Raw genomic sequence first — 19,526 nt, forward strand, 5'->3', positions numbered from 1 at the left:
ATGGGTTTCTCCTTTTATTTCAATGATTAGAAAATTTAACCAAAATAAGCAGTCTGATATTGAGAATATATAGAAAGCAGCTTTGGCAAATAACTGAAAATATAAAAAGGAAATCAGATCCGTTTCGGAAGTGGGTTGGCTTTTTGTTTTTTTTGGCTATTTTAGCATAGGCTAAAAACCTTGGTTTAGGAAGGGTTTTTTTGGTTTTTGGCATTTTTGGTTTTTTTTTTTGTGAGAGAAGAGTGTAATGATTATGGGTTGGATGTGATGTTTTGTTTGTTGTGGTTAAAATAGCCTATTTTGTCTTTTGTGGCTAAAATAGCCAAAAAAGCTCTTGCCAACGGAAGTATCCCAAATATTATTTATATATTAAAAATAAAAGGTTAAAATACAAATTTACCCTTGAAGTTTATGAAAAATACAATTAAATATTCTGAAAATTACATCTTACTCCTTAAGTTTCAAATTAATCGCATTACAATTTCTCTCACTCATCACCTCCAGTTAAAGTAACAAATTTTGATAATGTTAACATTAAAATCAAAATACCAATTTTAACCTTAATAATCCAAACCAAATTCGTCATCCTCATAGCTCACTCAAACATGGTCGCAACCCTAAAAATAAGAAATACTGTGAAGCAATAAATAGAGAAAGATGGGAGATAGGGGAACAAAGCTCCCAACCCTCTATTTGCTTTGACATAAATATTTTTAGAAAATATTTTATTGCATTTTTTGGTGTTTGGTACGACAAAAAACAAGCATATTTTGGCAGAATATAACTTTCACTTTTAAAAAATAGAAAATACTTTTCGAACTAAACTTTTATCAATGCCACTACATTGCCGTCACCACCATTACATCCACCACCACACAACCACCACCACCATCATCGCCATTGCCGTCACCACACCATCAGCTCCACCCTATCACTATCACCATCACCACCATCACCACCACTGTCGCCGCCACCATCACCACTCCCAACACCTCCACATCTACCACCACCTTCTCCTCCACTCCGTCGCCACCACTAATGTAACTATTAGTGCATTAATTTCGAAAATGTAACCAAACATAAAAAACTTTTTCTACGGGAAACATTTTCTGGAAAAAAAAATTCTGTGGAAAATATTTTTAATTGAAAAATGTTTTCCGTCAAAATAAAAGGAGCATAAAATAAAAGATTTGTTTTTAGAATTTTGTTTTTAACTTTTTGGTAATACTAGATTAGAACATCCGAAAAATAGAAGAAAACTTTTATAGGAGAAAATTTGAAAAAAGTGTACTATCCTTGATGAACTTATTTTGAATTTTTTTACTTTTTACATCTTTTTAAGGTGATTTGGAAATTAATTTTATTAATGATTTTTTTTTTTTTACTTTTTAAAAAAGACATACCAAAAAAAATAAAGAGAACAATTTGACAAATTTGTAGGGCATGTTTGGTTTTGTCTCTCAAAACATGTTTTTGGAGGAAAAAATTTCAAAAACGTGTTTGTATTACTTTTCTCTCTACTACACATCAATCAATCATTTTTTCTCTCTCATCTCTCATTCTCAATCACTTTTTCTCTCACACTCATCTATTCAATTACAAAAAAAAATTTAACAAATTATCCTAAATTCCAAAACTATTTTTAAAATATACAATCAAACAAATTTTTAAATTTTTTAAACTCTCTCCAAAAAATTATTTCTTAAATAATATTTCAAAATACAAACCAAACAAAGTCATAATGACTTTTTTTTTTATATACTGAAATCTCACTTTCCCAAACAAAGCTTAAAAATGCATGAAAACAAAAAACAATGGCATAAATTTAATTTATTTAACTAAAGACAAAAAAAAAATTCCAAAAGCAAAATATGATTTTATTTGACTTGGGGCCAATTTTAGAAACATGGTAAAAGTTATTTTTCACTTTTAACTTATTTTAAATCATATCATTTTTTTATTTTGTTACATAATTTAAAAAAAAAATCAAAAAAACCCAATTTTTAACGAACTTTCCTTAAAAAAAAAAATGCTTTGTCAACCAGATCAATCTAAGAAAAAGTCAACTCAATTTCAAGAAAGGGAAAAGAAATCCCATAAAAATGGTCACAACTACAACTATTTTCCATGCCATATGCACAGCACACTATGAGATTCACACTACAACTATTTAACTAAAGACAAAAAAAAAATTGCCAAAACCAATAAAAAGCATATCTACCTTGATTGTCTTGTATCAACTGAAAGAGAATCGACTCATATAGCAAGTACATCAACACTCTGAGATTCACACAATCTCTCTCTTATTGATTGTCTTGTATCAACTGAAAAAGAATCGACTCATATAGCAAGTACATCAACACTCTGAGATTCACACAATCTCTCTCTCTCTCTCTCTCTAAGAACAGTAAAGATTTGCAGGAAAGAGAAGTATGTTCTTGAATTATTATTCTGTTTCTCTCTCTAAATCTATACCATATATATGTGTGTAATGCGTATAAATTGATGCATTGACGTGTTTGTATATGTTAGGGATTCTCATATTCTGTTTCTTGATCGAATTACAGAGTAAAATTGGGGCATTAATGGAGGATACAATAAGAAGCGGAAGGCATGACTTGAATTTGGCTTCAAGAAAAGCCGAAGAAGCAGGTTCTCATTCGACTTTTTTCTTTTCTCTTACTGTTTGGTTGCTGAGAAAATGTAGGAAGAAAATAATGTGCATTTTGAATCTTGACGCTTTCTCATTACTCAGAGCAAATATGAAGTTTCTTGGCTACCAAATAGAACTCATTTATGTAGTCCTGTTCGAGAATTCATTCGATTGATTTGTGTTTAATTCTTCAGCTTGGAGGCGTTTCGAAGCAACTCAGTGGCTAGATAGCTTAGTTGGACCGTTAGGCATATCAACTCAACCATCAGAGAGAGAGTTCATTTCTTGCTTGGGAAATGGTTTGGTCCTCTGCAATGCCATTAACAAGATCCAACCAGGATCAATCCCAAAGGTAATCATATTACCATTTCATATACTTTGGTAACTCTGTATCCACCCATTGGACCAACTAACCCGGTGCAAATCCCACCGTTGGGTCCCAATAAAAGAATGGGCAAAAGCCCCGTATGGACTAGCCCCAATAAATTGTTTGCAAAAGTTTTGAACTTTAGGTGTGTGTGTGTATACAAAATTACTTAATTAAGGATATGAATTCAAATGGAATCAATTGGAGAAAATGCCCATTTGTACCTATATGTATTTTTGTCTCTGATTTTGGTTAAATTTCAATTTTTCTGATTATTGTTGTTTGGGAATTATTGTAAGGTCGTGGAGAGTATCGCATCCTCACAATTCCTGACATGGGATTCTCAACCATTGCCCGCTTATCAGTACTTTGAAAATGTTCGAAACTTTTTGGTAGCAGTTGGAGAATTGAAGCTACCTACATTTGAAGCATCTGATCTTGAAAGAGTAAATTAAGAACCCTGTTGTTAATTTCTATTATGCACAAATAGCTTAATGTGTTTGTGCATGTATACAATCCTTAAATTGAGTTTTCTTTCATTTAATATCTTTAGGATAACTTGGAAGTTGGGTCATCGGCGAAGGTGGTTGATTGCATTCTAGCTCTGAGAGGATACCATGACTGGAAGCAATTGAGTGGAGGAAATGGATTCTTTAAGCCCCCGAGATCTCCTCTGCTTATGCATTCTGCAAATAGGGTTCACTCACGAGCTTCGGAAGCAATCTTCTCAGACACTTGCCAACAATTAGACATGTCCAAAGCCTGTGACGACATTCCACTCACCGAGAGTGGAGTTCAAAAACTTGAAGGTTTTAAGGATTTTTCTTTCCTATGTTTCAGTACATATGCATACTTGCACAAGGCATTTGTCACACATATATAGGAAATATTTAAGTATTACTCCAAATGATGATTACTAAATTTAATGGAGTTTGTTATGCATAATCAATTAAGGAAAGGTGGTAAGGAATTGTCTTACATAGCTGAATTCATAATATTCTAAGTACATTAAATATTTGTCTCAAATAGTGACTTAAATATTTCGGCAAGAATTATAATTAATTCTATGTTTGTTGATTGAAACTCCTAAGTTTGAAACAATAAACCATAATTTGATGAGTCTTTCTTAGTCTGATACTGGTATAATATTTTTTTTGCTATAGTTTATAAACTAATTTATATGGATAAGTTTTATCATAGGAATAATAGGAAATTATTATTTTATTTAATGAAGTCATATTTGAAGTTGTCACTTGCACATGTAGCAGCCTGCAGACGTACATATACCTTTCTGGTTTGGATTATTATTATATTTATTTTTAGACTTACTTTTTTCCATCCATTTGATTTGTAGATTTGATTGCCAAGGCCATTGTTGAATGTATGATTGACAAAAAGGAAAACATAGATAATAATCTTATTGCTTCCTTTCGTAGTGGCAATCTGGTAATTGTTAATCCTATTGATACGCAAACTTTCCTTTCATTTCACATTAAACAAATTGAACAATAGCTAGAGCTGAAGTAGTTATTTTACAGGATCCGGGCAAGTTATTCGGCAACATCATGTCTACTTGTTTGGAGGAACAACTCCAAAACAAGTTCCCTGAGGTGAGTAAGCTTAAAGTACCTTTGTAGTACATTATGATCATCACTTAGCTTGGTGGTCTCACTTTCTTTCTTGTTTATGTGTCTCTAAAGTATTAATGAGTTACATTAACATCCTTTTGCCCAAATACAGTTGAAATCGATCTTCAAAGATCTCCTTGGAGGAGGTAGCTCTCTTGCTCATCCAATATCACCACCACCTCTAGAGCCTCTAGAGAATTTATCTATTAGAAATCCGAAGGTATGTTTTATATTTTAATCATATTAAGTATGTCTTCTATAAGGTAGGTACCATTTTAACTCTAAAATAATGAATTTGATTAACTGATTTCAAAACCTCACTATGTTTTTCAAAGTCTGATCTTGTTTAGAGCACTATCTTTCTTAAAATAATGAGTGCAAAAGCACCTTTTAAGCTTCACTTTATCAATATAACTGAAGTATATCAACATTAAACCTCAGAAAAGGCACATATAGAGTTTAATGAATTGATGAAATGTAGGGATCTCTCTCTCTCTCTCTCTCTCTATATATATATATATATATCATGCATGCACACACACACACAAACAAACAAATATATTTGTTTTGTGAATAATATGTTTTGTGTCATGAATACATTCTTTCTTACAGTGTTGCAGAGCTTGCTTGAAAAAGGGTAGCTGCAACCACTGGTATCTATTTCAAGTGCAAGAAAAAGAACTATCAGTAAGCTTTCTGTGAACCCATCTATGTCATATGTGTGTACAACTTATTGAATATTGATTTTGTTAGACAATCAATACACCAGTCCTTTTTTCTTCCACTACAGTGTGCGTTTTGTTTCAGTTGCCATTCAGTATTTCTTCTGTCTTCCTGTACATGATAAGTACATGATTCAAAAGTTACATCAAATGAGCAAATTAATCAACTAAATTCTATTTATGAACACCATACAATACTTGAGGAAAAAGGAGAATGCTTGATGATGTTCCTTTTTAATGTTCTTGACTTTACATTGCCAATTTCATTTATTTTGGTGACACGTGTCTGGGTAAGAATGTCTTCCTGAATTTTCTGTGTTTGACATGCAGAATCTCAAGGAATTGCTGTCCAGAACAAAGAGGGAATTCAAAGACTTACAATCTCAATTGCAAAGCGATTTGAAACATTTGGGTAAGTCAGCTATTTAAGAAATTTTCAGCAATATCATCCCCAGAAATCAATTAATCAATCTCTATTCTACTATTAAAAGAAAGGTCAATCAAAAGCTTATGCATCCTAGTATGTTTTGCAAGTTCATAAATTCTAAATAGTTTTAAATTTGCACGAGTTCAGGTAGTCAGGTACAGGAGATGTCTACTGCTGCTCTTGGGTATCACAAGGTTGTGAAAGAGAACAGGAACCTATACAACATGGTTCAGGATTTAAAAGGTTGGTTAATTTCTGAATAACAACCATTTACTGTTTTGATGAAATTATCAGTCTTGCTTATTTTGTTTCTTTTAAAGATTAACTACAAAGCATATAACCAAGTGTGTTTACTCTATCGTGGTTGAAAATTTTCTTCAGGGAATATTCGAGTTTATTGCAGAATTAGACCTGCCTTCAGTGCCGAAGCAAGAAATGTGATAGATTTTATTGGAGAAGATGGATCATTAGTGGTTCTTGACCCATTGAAACCCCAAAAAGATGGGAGGAAAGTTTTTCAATTCAATCGCGTGTTTAGACAAACTGCTACTCAGGGTAATACACAGATTCTTCTGTTTTACAAATTTTGTGAATTATCTTCACTTGGCATAATAATCATTCCCGCCCCCCCCCCAACACACACACAGATGAGATATTTAAGGACACTCAACCAGTAATTAGGTCTGTAATGGATGGATACAATGTATGCATTTTTGCTTATGGTCAAACTGGATCTGGAAAAACACATACTATGGTAAGGTTCTTTTCTGATTTGGCTTCAGATGCAAGTAATTTTTTTTTTTCCCCGCTTTTCCTGCATGATTTACTGTTGATTGTCAAATATATGGTCTCTGTTTATTTATTTTATTTTCAAACCAAGATTTTCTCACTGCATATGTCTTCCTCTGTGACAGTGTGGATCAACTAGGGACCGGGGAATCAATTATCTAGCTCTCAGTGATCTCTTTCGGCTGTCTAATACAAGGAAGAACATCATGAAATATGATATTCATGTCCAAATGGTTGAGATATATAACGAGCAAGTACGAGATCTTCTTGCCGAAGATTCTAAAAACACAAAATATCCTTTTGCAGTTGCATTTCTGCCACTTGGCACATAAATTTTCTGCCTCTTGGCAGTTAAATTGCTTTCTTTGTTTGAAAGCTGTACTTTTTGTTCCACTTTAATTATTCATTTGCCAAATTTTTGTATTCTTGACTATCAGCAAATTAGAAATTCGAAGCTGTACTAGTGAAAATGGCTTGAGTATTCCTGATGCTTCCATGCATTATGTGGAATCCACCAATGATGTTCTTAGCCTGATGAAACGAGGTGATCTCAATCGTGTTGTCAGTTCCACTGCCATCAACAACCAAAGTAGTCGTTCCCACAGGTCCAACATTTATTTTATTTTTTTCATCTGTTAAATTTGATGAAAAAGTCGATTTACATTAATTGTTTATTTTGCAGTGTCTTGACAGTACATGTGCGCGGTAAAGATGTATCTGGAAGTATTCTTCGCAGTTGCCTCCATTTGGTGGACCTTGCAGGAAGTGAACGGGTTGAAAAGTCAGAAGTTAACGGTGATGGCCTCAAGGAGGCACAATACATAAATAAATCTCTTTCCTGTTTGGGAGATGTGATCTCGGCCTTGGCTCAGAAGAGTTCTCACATTCCTTACCGAAACAGCAAGCTTACGCTACTCCTGCAGAATGCATTAGGTTGTAATATGCAATATAAATGTACCCGTCTTTCAAAGCTCTTCATTTAATTAACTTATTATTGCAAATTTTTGCCAAAATCACCTATTCTAAATGTGACGGGTCACTTCTGCTTGTGGAGTTTAGGCCTTCTCTGTATGAAATTTATGCATGTTGTATACTGACAGTTTTAATACCGTACAGGAGGACACGCGAAAACATTGATGTTCGCTCATGTGAGTCCTGAAGCAGATTCTTTTGGGGAGACAATCAGTACTTTGAAGTTTGCTCAGAGGGTCTCGACAGTTGAACTTGGTGTATCTCATATGAACAAAGAGAGCAGTGAGGTTATGGAACTCAAGCAACAGGTAAATGCATCTTCTTACATCACTATTGCACGGCATGTTCACACGTTGCATATCTTTTAGGCCATTTCTTAACAGCTTAAGCTTTTGGGACTGTGGTAATCTACCATTGCATCAAAGCTTAGGTTGGGGAGGTTTTGGGTTCTAATTTCTCCGTTTGCATTTGGTTTCGGTTTGCATTATTTTTTCTCTGTATGTATGAATATTTGCATCTCCATGTGCAAGACGGGACTGCACATGAGGGAGGGTGTTGGAGAGCTTGATATACGTTGTTGAGCCCATTTTTTAAAATCTTAAGATTTTGGGACTGGTGTCGATCTAACATGAACTTTTTACACGTTGTAGATTGAGAGCCTCAAGAAGGCATTGGCTAACAAGGAAGCACGGACTGCTCAACCTACTAAACCAAAGGAGCCAAGATCACCATTTGAGAAACCACCGCATGCAATGACTGAACGTACTCCTCCACGCTCCCAAAGGTTGAGCATTGAAAATTCCAACAAAACGGAAATGAAGAGAGCAATCAATTCTGTTGACAAAAGGGGACCTAAAAGCCCTTCTATGCCAACTCGCTCACGGAGATTAAGTTTAGAAGGTTCAAGAACTGTTCCCAAGGATCCAGTGCAGATCAAACTATCTGAAACTGTGAGCAATCTCCTACCATCCGAAGCAGTGTTGGTACAGAAATATACCCAATTTCAAGATCCTGAAGCAGCCACAAAGCCATATGGACATGTCAGTAATGGTGAATCCATGATCGACATATATCGTCCAAGGGCTCCTCAGAGTCCAACTCTTCAACCCAAGACACCTGAGCCACCAAAACTTGTTAGAAATGAGGTTCATATCATGATGCACGGTGAGTCTAACTTTTCTACGGAGCCTCGAACCCCTGGCTTGACTAGTAATGCAAATGGAAAAGGATCTCACATAAGGAAATCGCTTCGGACAATTGGGAAGCTGATTAACGGCTCTGGAAAAAGGTAGTCAAAACCATGAATTGGTATTATCCTTGGCTCCCTTTGTCTGTTATTTTAGTGCATAACTTGTTAAATGGTGAAATTGGGAGGTGCTTAAGGTAGTGTTTGGATCTTGGATTTGGAAAAAGGATTTGTGGTTGAGGGGGAAAAGTGAATGAAAAATAAGCTAGATTTTTGTCACTGTCACTTTTCCCTTCTCTTTTCCTTTCCCTCCCCGAATCATAGTACCAAACATGGTCTAAAGTTCCAAGTTTAGACCGCTCTCTGAAAATCTCAATGCTAAAAATTGCAGGAATCAACAAAAAAAAGTTGAAGCATCCCCAGTAAATGGCATGCGCAAGATTCATGATGCAAGGTCACCAGTTTCGTCTAATGCATCCCCACTGACGGGGGTCGGTCAAACATCAGACAGGAGATCTTCTCTTGGAGGTAAATCAACGAACTCTTGTAAGTTAAACTAGCAGAACCCTCATTGGCATACCTTTTTGCTTTGTGGTCTACAACGGGGTATATGATGATTCCATATTATCAATTGCTTATGTTTGTGTGAAGGTGCAAATGAAACTAGAAATTCGAAGACACCGCCTCCGGTCCACATATCGGCCAAGGCAACGAATCAGTGGATGTAGATCATTTAGCAATAAGCGGCAGAGGATAATAGTGGTGTGGTGCTTCGGCTCGAAGCATACTCTGCTGAGATTTGATTTAGGACACACTTTTTAATTCAGAGTAGCCATGACTTCTGTTTACAACAAACCATTTGTTGACATTTTGCCAGATTAATAATTCATTCATATGATTTCAGCTTCTTCTTTTTCTTTTTTCCATTTTTCTTTTTTTTCTTTTCCCCCTGGGGGCCAAGGTTGAACTGCATTTGGCACCATATTGAAGTTCATATTGCCTTTTGGAATGACACACACAAAATTCTTGCCTTTTGGAATGACACATTTGTATATAGTGTTTGGTTGTGATTTTTAAAAATTAATTCCACACTCACTTTTAAAAACTCAGTCGAATGCGGGAAAATTTGGGCTAACCAGTCGTCCCACCAATCATCCGACTGGTTGACAGGAACAGTGCAATATATATATATATATATATATGTTGCAATTGACACATGTTAATTTTTCTATATTTAATAAAAAATATTTTCTGAATTTTTAAAAAAAATTTGTGAGTTTTAATAGAATTTTGAATTGCGTGTTTAGTTATGAGTTGTAAGTTTTTGTATCAAATATCATATGTCACATCAAAAATTTCTCATTTAATTCAAAAAAAATTTCAAAATTCATTCACCAAACAAATTTTCCACACTCAAATCATAATTTCAAAACTTACAAACTTAAAATACAACTCTATTTTCAAATCATGTTTAGAAAATTCTATCAAACGCAACTTTTTATTCTCTCCTCACTTTCTTCTCGCTGGTACTTAAAGTGAGGAGAGAAAAAAAGATGTTGAAATAAAATGAAGAAAAAAAAAAATTTCTCTCCTCTCCTTTCTTTTAACCAAAGAAGAAATGATTTTCCTTTCCAAAAATACTTAACCCTCATCTAGAAATGAGGTAAAAACTATGCAAAGAAACCTTCACTTGAAAATTTTTCAGGTAGTTTGTTCAAAAAATACACTTTGTAGGGGAAATGTGGAAGGGGTGAGGATTTGGGTTCTGGTCTATTTTTTCCCCCTTAATTCAGCAAATTTCATATGTTTGTCCATATTTTTCTAATTTTCATGTCCTTTTACAATTATTTTTTATACCCCTTGTAAATTTATTTCTTTTTTTCCAATATTTTTCCCCTCAAAACACGTCTCAAAATCCAAACCAAGAGCAATTCACATTGGCCTTTTCTGAGTTAAAATTTAAAGACAAAAAAAGGGTGAACATGAAACAATGGTTAGGATTTGGCTCCACAGTATTTAATACAATGGAACTTGAAGGTCAGAGGATTAAATGATAGGGCATTCACAAAGCATATCCCCAACAGATATCAGTACAATGTCCTTCCTGAGCCCCTAGGGCTTTGCCATGCTCAGTTACAATATACTTTACAACTGAAACTTCATTTTCGTGGAAGCCAAACAGTCCCAACGGTCATCCAGTTGGTGTTCAATATGAGAAAAAAGCCAAATCTAATTAAGTGCTGAAAATTTTTCCAAGCCAAAATAGTTTTGGACACTTTCACATCAATGGAACAGCTCCAAATTATGTTCACCTTGGAATGTTTTTGATTGAACCACTTTGTGCCAATAATTTGACACACACAAAATCCAACTACAAAAATGTAAGTAGCGCAATGTGAGTGAAGTAGCTTCTTTAGTTATGAGCTTACTATTTGATTTTTATGTTTGCCGTTATTATTTGTGATTGGTTCTATAATCAATATATGACATGAATTAAAGTAGATAAGGAAAGAGATAGAAAGATTTGAGGAAATCAATATAAGAAATTAATTGTATGGTTTGAAAATGTGAGTGAGTGGGTTGGATTGGACCGATTAGATAATAAAAATTGATGGATTAGTTGGCTTACTACGTGTTAAAATTTGTTAACCTACATACAAACTGACTTGCCCCATCTGTATGTATACGCAAAACTATTTCTAACTCACCCAATTGGCTTAAACCGTTGGCAATTTTAAAGATAGGTGAGTTGCCGACAAATTGAAATTTTTTTAATTGTGGACTGTTAATTGATGATTTTCCTTCAAAACCAATCCAAACCGACACCCCTAGTTTTAACAGTTTGTTTGACCCGCCCCGCCCCCCCCCCCCCAAAAAAAAAAACAGTTTGACATTTAAAACAATGTGATTAATCATTAATTGTATTGAATTTGATTGATGGTGATTATTTACTGGTTTTGAAATGATTGAACAACCGAGAATAATTTATTTACAAGTACTTACATAGCGTTTGGTATCATATATTTTTTTATTTATGTTTACAAAAATTTTAGAAACGTGTTTGGTTTGAACAAAATATTTGAAAATTTTTAAAAACATAAACTAAAAAATATGTTTATTCAGACCTAAAATATTTATATTTATTTTTTGTTATTTATGACAATGGATAATTTTAAAAAAGTTAGTTTAAAAAAAATTATTTGAAAAAAAATTAATTGGGAAACAAATTAATTGAAAAAAAAAATTGTTTGAAAAAAAAAATTATTTGAAAAAAAAAATTTGTTAGTCAAATTTTTAAATTTCTATTTAAAAACCAACGTAAACTCATTTTTTAAGTTTACATTTTTTTCTCAAATTTACAAACTGAGACAAACATTTTAAACTAAAAAAATTATCAAACAAGTTTTTATGACAACTTTTAAAATTGTTATAAATATAAATTAAAAACTAAAAACGAAATATTTACTAAGTGGCATTTTGAAAAGTTAGTAAAAAGTTGACTTTTTAATTTTTTTAATCTATTTTACTTTTTAGTGGGTAAAAAATGTGAGAGGCGATGTGACCCAAAATGGATAAAAAGCCAAAACCTCCTTGCCAAAGCATCCCCAAACAAGCTTTACATTTTAGTTGGAAACCTAGAGCAATTTATCTTTTCTTTTTAAACGGGCTGTTACAATAACTTATTGTTAAGTTGACATTCATAGCAAATCATGGTACAACATCTTTCTTGGAAAATACTTCAAGTTCCAACTGAAACATCATTTTCATGGAAAATTACAATAACTTATTGGTTGTACCTTATTAACAAATATGGGAAGGCAGATCCAAATTGTGCAGAAGTACATGATCTGTTATTTCTTCCAAAAAATATATAAAATTTTTATTAAAACAAAAAAAACTTTTTTTTTCGTTTAGCTGCGCTTTTAAAATTAATGTATGAGTTGTTATATTAGTGATGATAGTGATGCCCAATAGTATTAATGTTGAAAATATTGTATAATGTAGAAATAATTAATAGCTATTATTGCTACTATGATAATTTTAGAAATTTTATGGGGGCAATTGTCCTTGTTGCCCTCCTTTAATTGGTATATCACTTGCCTTAAACAAGATAAAAATAAAGGAAATTCCAATTTATGGTCTTTTGAAAAAATATTGACAAATATATGAAAAAAATTAAAATTTTAATTATAAATATTTATAAAATTTACCACTAATGCATATATATATTTCTAAATTTGTACTGAATTGTAATATCCCCATAACAATATCAATATATAGAGAGTTTTGAAGAAATCAATATAGGAAAAACTGGCAAATTTCACTATTCTATGAACATAATAGGGTGCTACTTAGGGCTAGACATAAGGTTATCCGACCTGCACAACCCGTCCTACCCAACCCGACCTGCACACGTATGGGCGGTTTCACAAATACAATAGAGTAGGGTGCGGTTTGAAATATAGAAAGTTTTCGGGTTGCGGGTTTGAACTGCACCCGTCACAACCCGCCCGTACTTAGAATATATAATTTTTTATTTTATTTTATAAAATATGAACCGTTCATCTATGACCTATCCTAGATATTTTTTGATTTCATCCCATTTGTTATCAAAAATAAAAATCTTGTAACTAAGACTATTATAATTATTTGATTTTTCTTAGATTGTCTACCCATTGTGGCTTAAAAAAATTATGACTTAAAAAATAAAGAACAGATCATCAAACTGGGCTCTGTATGTAGTGGTGCCACTAAATGGGACAACTCTCCAAATGGATTTAAACAATTTCAAAATTATTAATATTAGTGTTCATTTTTGTGCAGCTGAAACATTGGGAGTGCCCTACTTGAGTGCATACCTGGACTCAATTAGGACAAATTTTAGTCATGGTGCTAATTTTGCAATAGGAGGTTCATCTATCAGACCAGGAGGATATAGTCCATTCCACGTGGGCCTCCAAATCTTTCGTTTTGTTGTGTTTTTAATTTTATAAGTTTTAGTTCATTAATTATTAATGTTGAAATGTTTTAAAATAAATTTAGAATAGGGTTCAAAATAAATATTTACAAAATGGAAAAAAAAATAAAAATAAAAATAAAAAAGAAGAAGTCCAATCCGCAAACTGCTTGCAACCGCCTGCACATCCATGAATCCTATCCGCACAAACCGCAAGCTGCACTATGGACGGTTACTGGTTGACTTTTCTCCAAATCGCATTGGTGCAGACAGGTCTAAATCGACCTGCAAACTGCTCAAATCCGAACCGTGACCACCCCTAGTGCTACTAGCTTGTCCAAACAGTTTGTTTGACTACCAAAAAAAAAATGTGTGACATTTTAAACAAAAATGCCCTAGACCCCCTGTACATCCCCACCCCCACCATCCCCACCCCCACGGGGGTGGGTGATTGAAAAAAAAAAAAAAAAAAACTAGCCAATGAAATGCCAGTGGGGTGCTGGGGGTCCCTAGCATAATTGCATTTTAAAAGAGTTTGATTGATGAAATAGTATTGAATAAGATTATGAGTGATGATTTATTGGTTTTGAAATGATTGAACACATGGTTTTGATTCAAGTGGGAAAGACCAAGCACCACTTGCGAAAACCATGAAATCCTTCAAAGAAGCCCTCACGAGCCAGAGGCTGAATGAAGGGGCTTTCGAGGATAATTTGTTTGGTAGTGATGGAAAAACAACCTGCTGTTGTTAGATTCCAGAATGTAGCTGATATAGTGGGGATGGAATATTAGAGGCTCTAGCCTCTGTTTTTCACCCCACCTTGTTTGTTTGTTTGTTTGTTTTTTTTTTTGTCTTGTTTCTGGTTGGTTCCTTTCCTGTTTCTACTGTACCAAAAAAAGAAAAAGAAAAAAAAAAGAAATGATTGAACAACACTGGAAGAAGCTGAATTTATTTTAGAATAATTTGGTTGACATTTTCATTCATAATATAGCCAGATAGTTCCAAGCTTTTGCCATGCTGCTGAGATAGAGACAACAAATAATACTTCCCCAAGTTCCCAACTGAAATAACATCATTTTCATTGGAAAATTGATGATAACATAATGGTCTTACCTAATTATTAAAGTATATATATGCGAAAAAGACAGATCTAAAGTGAACTATTAATACACAAATTTTTAAATGTGCAAGTGTATATCATATGTATTTATGTAAATTCTCATAAATATATGTAAGTTATCTCACAAAATTATATAAGTTTTCACAAATATATATAAGTTAACCTATAAAAATTTGATAAATCACAACTTAAGTATATTTGTGAGAACTTACGCAATTTTGTGAGGTAACTTATGTATATTTGTGAGAACTTATACAAATGCATATAGTATGCTAGTATGCACTTTGTACATCCAAACACTTCCATTCCATAAAGCATTATTTTCTTGAATTTAGTTGAAGGACTACTATTAGCACATACCTTATTTCTTTGAACCCCCTCTCTTTCTCTTTTTCTTTTTTTTAATTTTAATTTTGTCCAAAAATAAAATTTCATTTCTACCTGCATCCCTAACCCTAATCCTCTAACCCTAATTTCCCAAACCTGTCAACCACTGTCCATCTTTCAATGGACTCTGAATCCTCAATCTCCAAACCCATAGCTTTTTCTCTCTCTTCACCTCTGAAACAATCTCTCACTCTTTTTCCTCCCAGACCCAAATCCTCTTTTCTCACCCCAATGACACCTATGCTATGTTTGGTTGGGAGATTTGAAAATGGATTTGTAAAGAGAAAGGAAAAAACATATGTGAAATGTGAATAAAATATACCTATATTTCATTTAGTTTCACACATATTTTTTTTTTTTTACTTTTCAAATTCCGTCCCAAATCCCTCAACCAAATATAGCGTTCATCATCTTTTGTGACAATCCCTAACGACCCATCAACCATATGAGCTTGCATCGATTCAAACCCTTCAAGATAACTTGGTTTGCATTGTTAGATCCTTGTTTTTTGATGCTATGAAGGACCGTCCTAGTGGGTACTTGAACACTTATTGATGGTAGTTGCATCGAGAATGTCAAAATAGCTTGATATATACAGTGGTGTTTTGATGAATAGGGTTTTGCTCGATTGGTTCCTAAACATTCCATGAGATCGTAATGGGAAGAAGAAGAAGAGGAGAAGGCAGTAAGGTGCGATGGTGGTTTGCTGGAGTTGTGGCAAAGGGGGTGGTAAAGAAGAAGGATGGCAACGATAGTGGTGGGACTATCGGCGATGAAGGCTCCGGTGAATGAGTTGCCAAAGGTAGTGGTTGGGAGTAAGGGCTAGGGTTTGGGTTTGAGTTTGGAATTAGGGGTATAGTTGGTATTAAGGTGAGGGTTTAAAGAAAAAATAGAAGAAACTCATTTAACTGGATAGGAATTCAAAAAAGTGAGAGAGCCAAAGAAGAAAAAAAAAATAAGGTACTAATGGATGCCCTCTTTAGTTGCAATCTTAAAATTATTAAGTTAGTAATTATGTAAGTGATTGTAATGGTGGGATGTTAGAGATGGAGGTGGTAGGGGGTGGCGACAACGATGACAAGTAAAGATAGTGGTAGTAATAATAATTAGTGGTGGGAGGTGATGGTGATAGTGGTGATAAGATGAGTTGAAAAGCATTTTTCACATTAGGAAAGTAAAAAACTTTTTTATACAAATAATAATTTTTCTATGGACTTCAATTTTTCATCACATCAAACTTCATAAAATGTTAAAAATATTTTATCTAAACAAACAACACACATGTTGAAAATGTTTTTTTGTTTGTTGTCATTTGTTTCTGTCTTTATTTTTGGGCAAATTTCACTTCAAATTCTAGATTCAAACTCAAAACAGTTGAACATTTAGAACATTGTAATTAAAATGACAACAAACAAAAACAAATATTTTTGTTTGTTGTCATTTATATTTTTTATTTTTTGTCTTTTTATTTTTCAGCAAATTTCACTTTAAATTTTAAATTCAAACCCAAACAGTTGAACATTTAGAGCATTGTTATTAAAATGACGCCAAACAAAACAAACAGTTGTGAGAAACCATCATTATTGAACCTTCACAACATTGTTTTATTTGATTTGAGTTTAATCCTATATTTCACAAGTATAAATTGAATCCACTACAACAAAATAAGCCAAATTTACAAGAAAAAACTAACAATAAAACAATAGAATTTTTATTTCAAAAGTGTATATTTACCAGAAGGAAGCATATTTGCTTGTGGTTAAGAATCTACAACTTTCAATGAGCTCAAACAAAAAGAGTGGAGAATGATGTTTCGTTTGTTTGAGTAGAAAGTATTTTTTCTCCGAAAATCATGTTTTTTTATAAAAAAAAAATATTTTCCGCCAAAACAAAAAGTGTGTTAATGTGATTGTAGATAAAAATCCCGGTTCTTCTTAGCAAATGAGTAGTCGTATGCCCAAAGTAACCGCTTTTGAAACCTCACAAGATTCAACCTCACATTTTGATGATCAAGATAGATCTTCTTAGTGAATTCCCACCCTTTCTTCCCCACATTGCTCGGATTAGTTAGAACCGGATCATTCTTGTTATACTCATCGAACAATGAGCTCTCCCTCGGAAGAATTTTGTAGCCAATGTACTTCAAACAGAGCTTTGTCGATGGTTCCCCCAAGGAAGTCTCTGAAGCCCATTCTGTTCCAAGTGGGATCACTTGGATCAACACCGACCCTGGTTTCATAAACAAAAAATGTGTCAAAGCCGCACCGTGGACACCAATTGTAACATCGCTTGAATTAAGCTCCCGGTAAATTCTCTCCAGCTCAAAAGTACAGACAGGCCTCAAAACCTCCACTTCAAATCCAATTTGTTCTACCATTTTCACCAACAAATCCTCGTTAGCTATCGCTCTAGACTTTTGTCGCAATAAGATAACTAGTTTCGGTTTCTTTAATTCCGTCCTTATTTCAAGTAACTTTTGTGATGAAGACGATGAAGAGAGATTATTCAATTTCGCTTCACGTTCCTCATCCTCAATTAGACCTTTGATTCGAGGCCAATAAGCCTGGTCTAAAATGTCACGAAAATCTTTAGTAGTCTTACCCCCTTCCATCAACAAAGGATCGATAGTTAGATCATCGGGGATTCTCAAACCAGCCATGGCTTCAGGGAAACAATGGGTTCTATTATCTCCACTAAAATCAATTGGTGGATAATCCGATAGAATCGAAAGGATATCACCATACTTAGTAAACCACCATTCATGATAATCAAGAATAACAAACACGACCCTCTTGTTGAAATGTTGTGAGGTGATTTACAAAGGCACAATCCCATCATTGAATTCATGGTAAATATTGTCGGTATATCCCCTAGTGGAGAAGAACACTGCGGGAACATCGTGCCATGCATCGCAATGACGGTGGGACCCGGTTTTTCACTTTGAAACAAGGTGTAATTCACTAACAGTGTCCATAGTACTTTTCTCCCATTTTCGGGTGTAGGGCTTAATGTTTTCATGTTGGAGTTCTTGTTCATCGTCTTCTTCGCCATCATAGGTGAGGTCAGGAACATAATCTATGAAGCCATTGGCGTTTGTTGAGGAGTAGAGGTAGATTGAAGAGGAGAGAGAGTCTGTTCTCACATTCCCTTTTATGATACAAATATCGGATCGAATACTGTTTCTATCACAACATATTGTTCCTGAATTTAAAACATTAACAAAAATTTCCAAATTAGAACACAATGTTGAAAATGTAAAAATATTGCCAAAAAAAATACCCATTTCATTTCAGTTTGATTGAAAGCAAAAATACATGATACAAAAAAACAAAAACTTAAGTCTCAGGAACAAAAGGGTATTGGCTATATCCATACCGCCATGATTAGAAGTTAAATCCCAAAAACAAATAAAAACAAAAGGAAAGGAAAAGAATCATTGGAGATTAATCAAATGATAAAACAAATAAATAAAAAATATATTGAGATTGAAGAAAAAAAAATGGTATTTTTCATGGATATTTTACATCAAGACAAAAGAAAAAATGAAAGAAAAATCATTGGAGATTGAAACAAGGAGGGTTATTTTTTTTTTTTAATCCATCACACTGTTACTTCACATTGTAGCACAAAAACTAATCATCTGAGATTGAGATCGTGGTATCTTTCATATGCATCTCACTATGTCTAAAAATATTTGAACTACCAAAAATAATAACAAATAAGTAATTAAAAAAAAATAAACAGAGATTAATACCCATCTCAACATAATTGCATGTTGAAAATGTTGCCAAAATTGAAAATAATAATACAGATAGAGAAAGAAAGAACCAACCATTAGGTATTGAAGAGCAAAGTGGGGTATTTGCATTCATCTCAGAAAGAAGGCTTTGATCTTCATGTGCAAATGAATCTGAAAAAACTCAGAAGAGAGAGGGCATTAAGACCCAAAACAGGAAGAAATTAATGGAAGTAAAGGGAAACCATGAGAGAGAATGAAAGAGCTTTACATAAGAGAGAGAAGTCGGGGGGAAAGTTGAGGAACTGAGAGGCCAAAATCAAGCTGCAGGAGATTAGAGAGAGAAGGAGGACAGAGAGAAGCCCGGGTCTTGTTCTCTTGTTGTACAAAATAGAGTTTCCACAGATTAAACCCACAAAGCTACTCTGTGACTCCTTATCTACAACAACCAACTCTAGACCGTTCTTCAGCGGATGATATCTCTGATAATGCACCATTGATAGAGACAAAATATTAACAAATAAAGAGAGAGATTCAGAATCAAATTAAGTATGAACAGAGAGAGAAAGAAAGAAGCAAGT

At 33.7% G+C, this 19,526-nt stretch overlaps 1 protein-coding gene and 1 pseudogene across 1 annotated transcript; one reads left to right on the top strand and one right to left on the bottom strand.

Moving 5' to 3' along the window:
• Window positions 1–2,298: 2,298 nt before the first annotated feature.
• On the top strand, window positions 2,299–9,651 carry LOC145800960 (kinesin-like protein KIN-14L). The gene is made up of 20 exons (XM_082890865.1): window positions 2,299–2,430; window positions 2,568–2,652; window positions 2,848–3,005; window positions 3,320–3,466; window positions 3,574–3,829; window positions 4,375–4,466; window positions 4,559–4,630; window positions 4,761–4,868; window positions 5,261–5,335; window positions 5,701–5,782; window positions 5,945–6,040; window positions 6,179–6,352; window positions 6,445–6,551; window positions 6,712–6,876; window positions 7,025–7,191; window positions 7,269–7,519; window positions 7,703–7,866; window positions 8,209–8,846; window positions 9,136–9,272; window positions 9,396–9,651. The coding sequence occupies exons 2-20, from the start codon at window positions 2,586–2,588 to the stop codon at window positions 9,470–9,472; spliced, it is 3,033 nt and encodes a 1,010-aa protein (XP_082746991.1). The 5' UTR covers window positions 2,299–2,430; window positions 2,568–2,585; the 3' UTR covers window positions 9,473–9,651.
• Window positions 9,652–17,109: 7,458 nt separating this feature from the next.
• On the bottom strand, window positions 17,110–19,442 carry LOC114273459 (xylan glycosyltransferase MUCI21 pseudogene; annotated as a pseudogene).
• Window positions 19,443–19,526: the final 84 nt, after the last annotated feature.

The sequence above is a fragment of the Camellia sinensis genome, chromosome 10 (assembly GCF_055761805.1).
Source record: "Camellia sinensis isolate YWXY chromosome 10, ASM5576180v1, whole genome shotgun sequence".
Taxonomy (NCBI): Eukaryota; Viridiplantae; Streptophyta; class Magnoliopsida; order Ericales; family Theaceae; genus Camellia; species Camellia sinensis.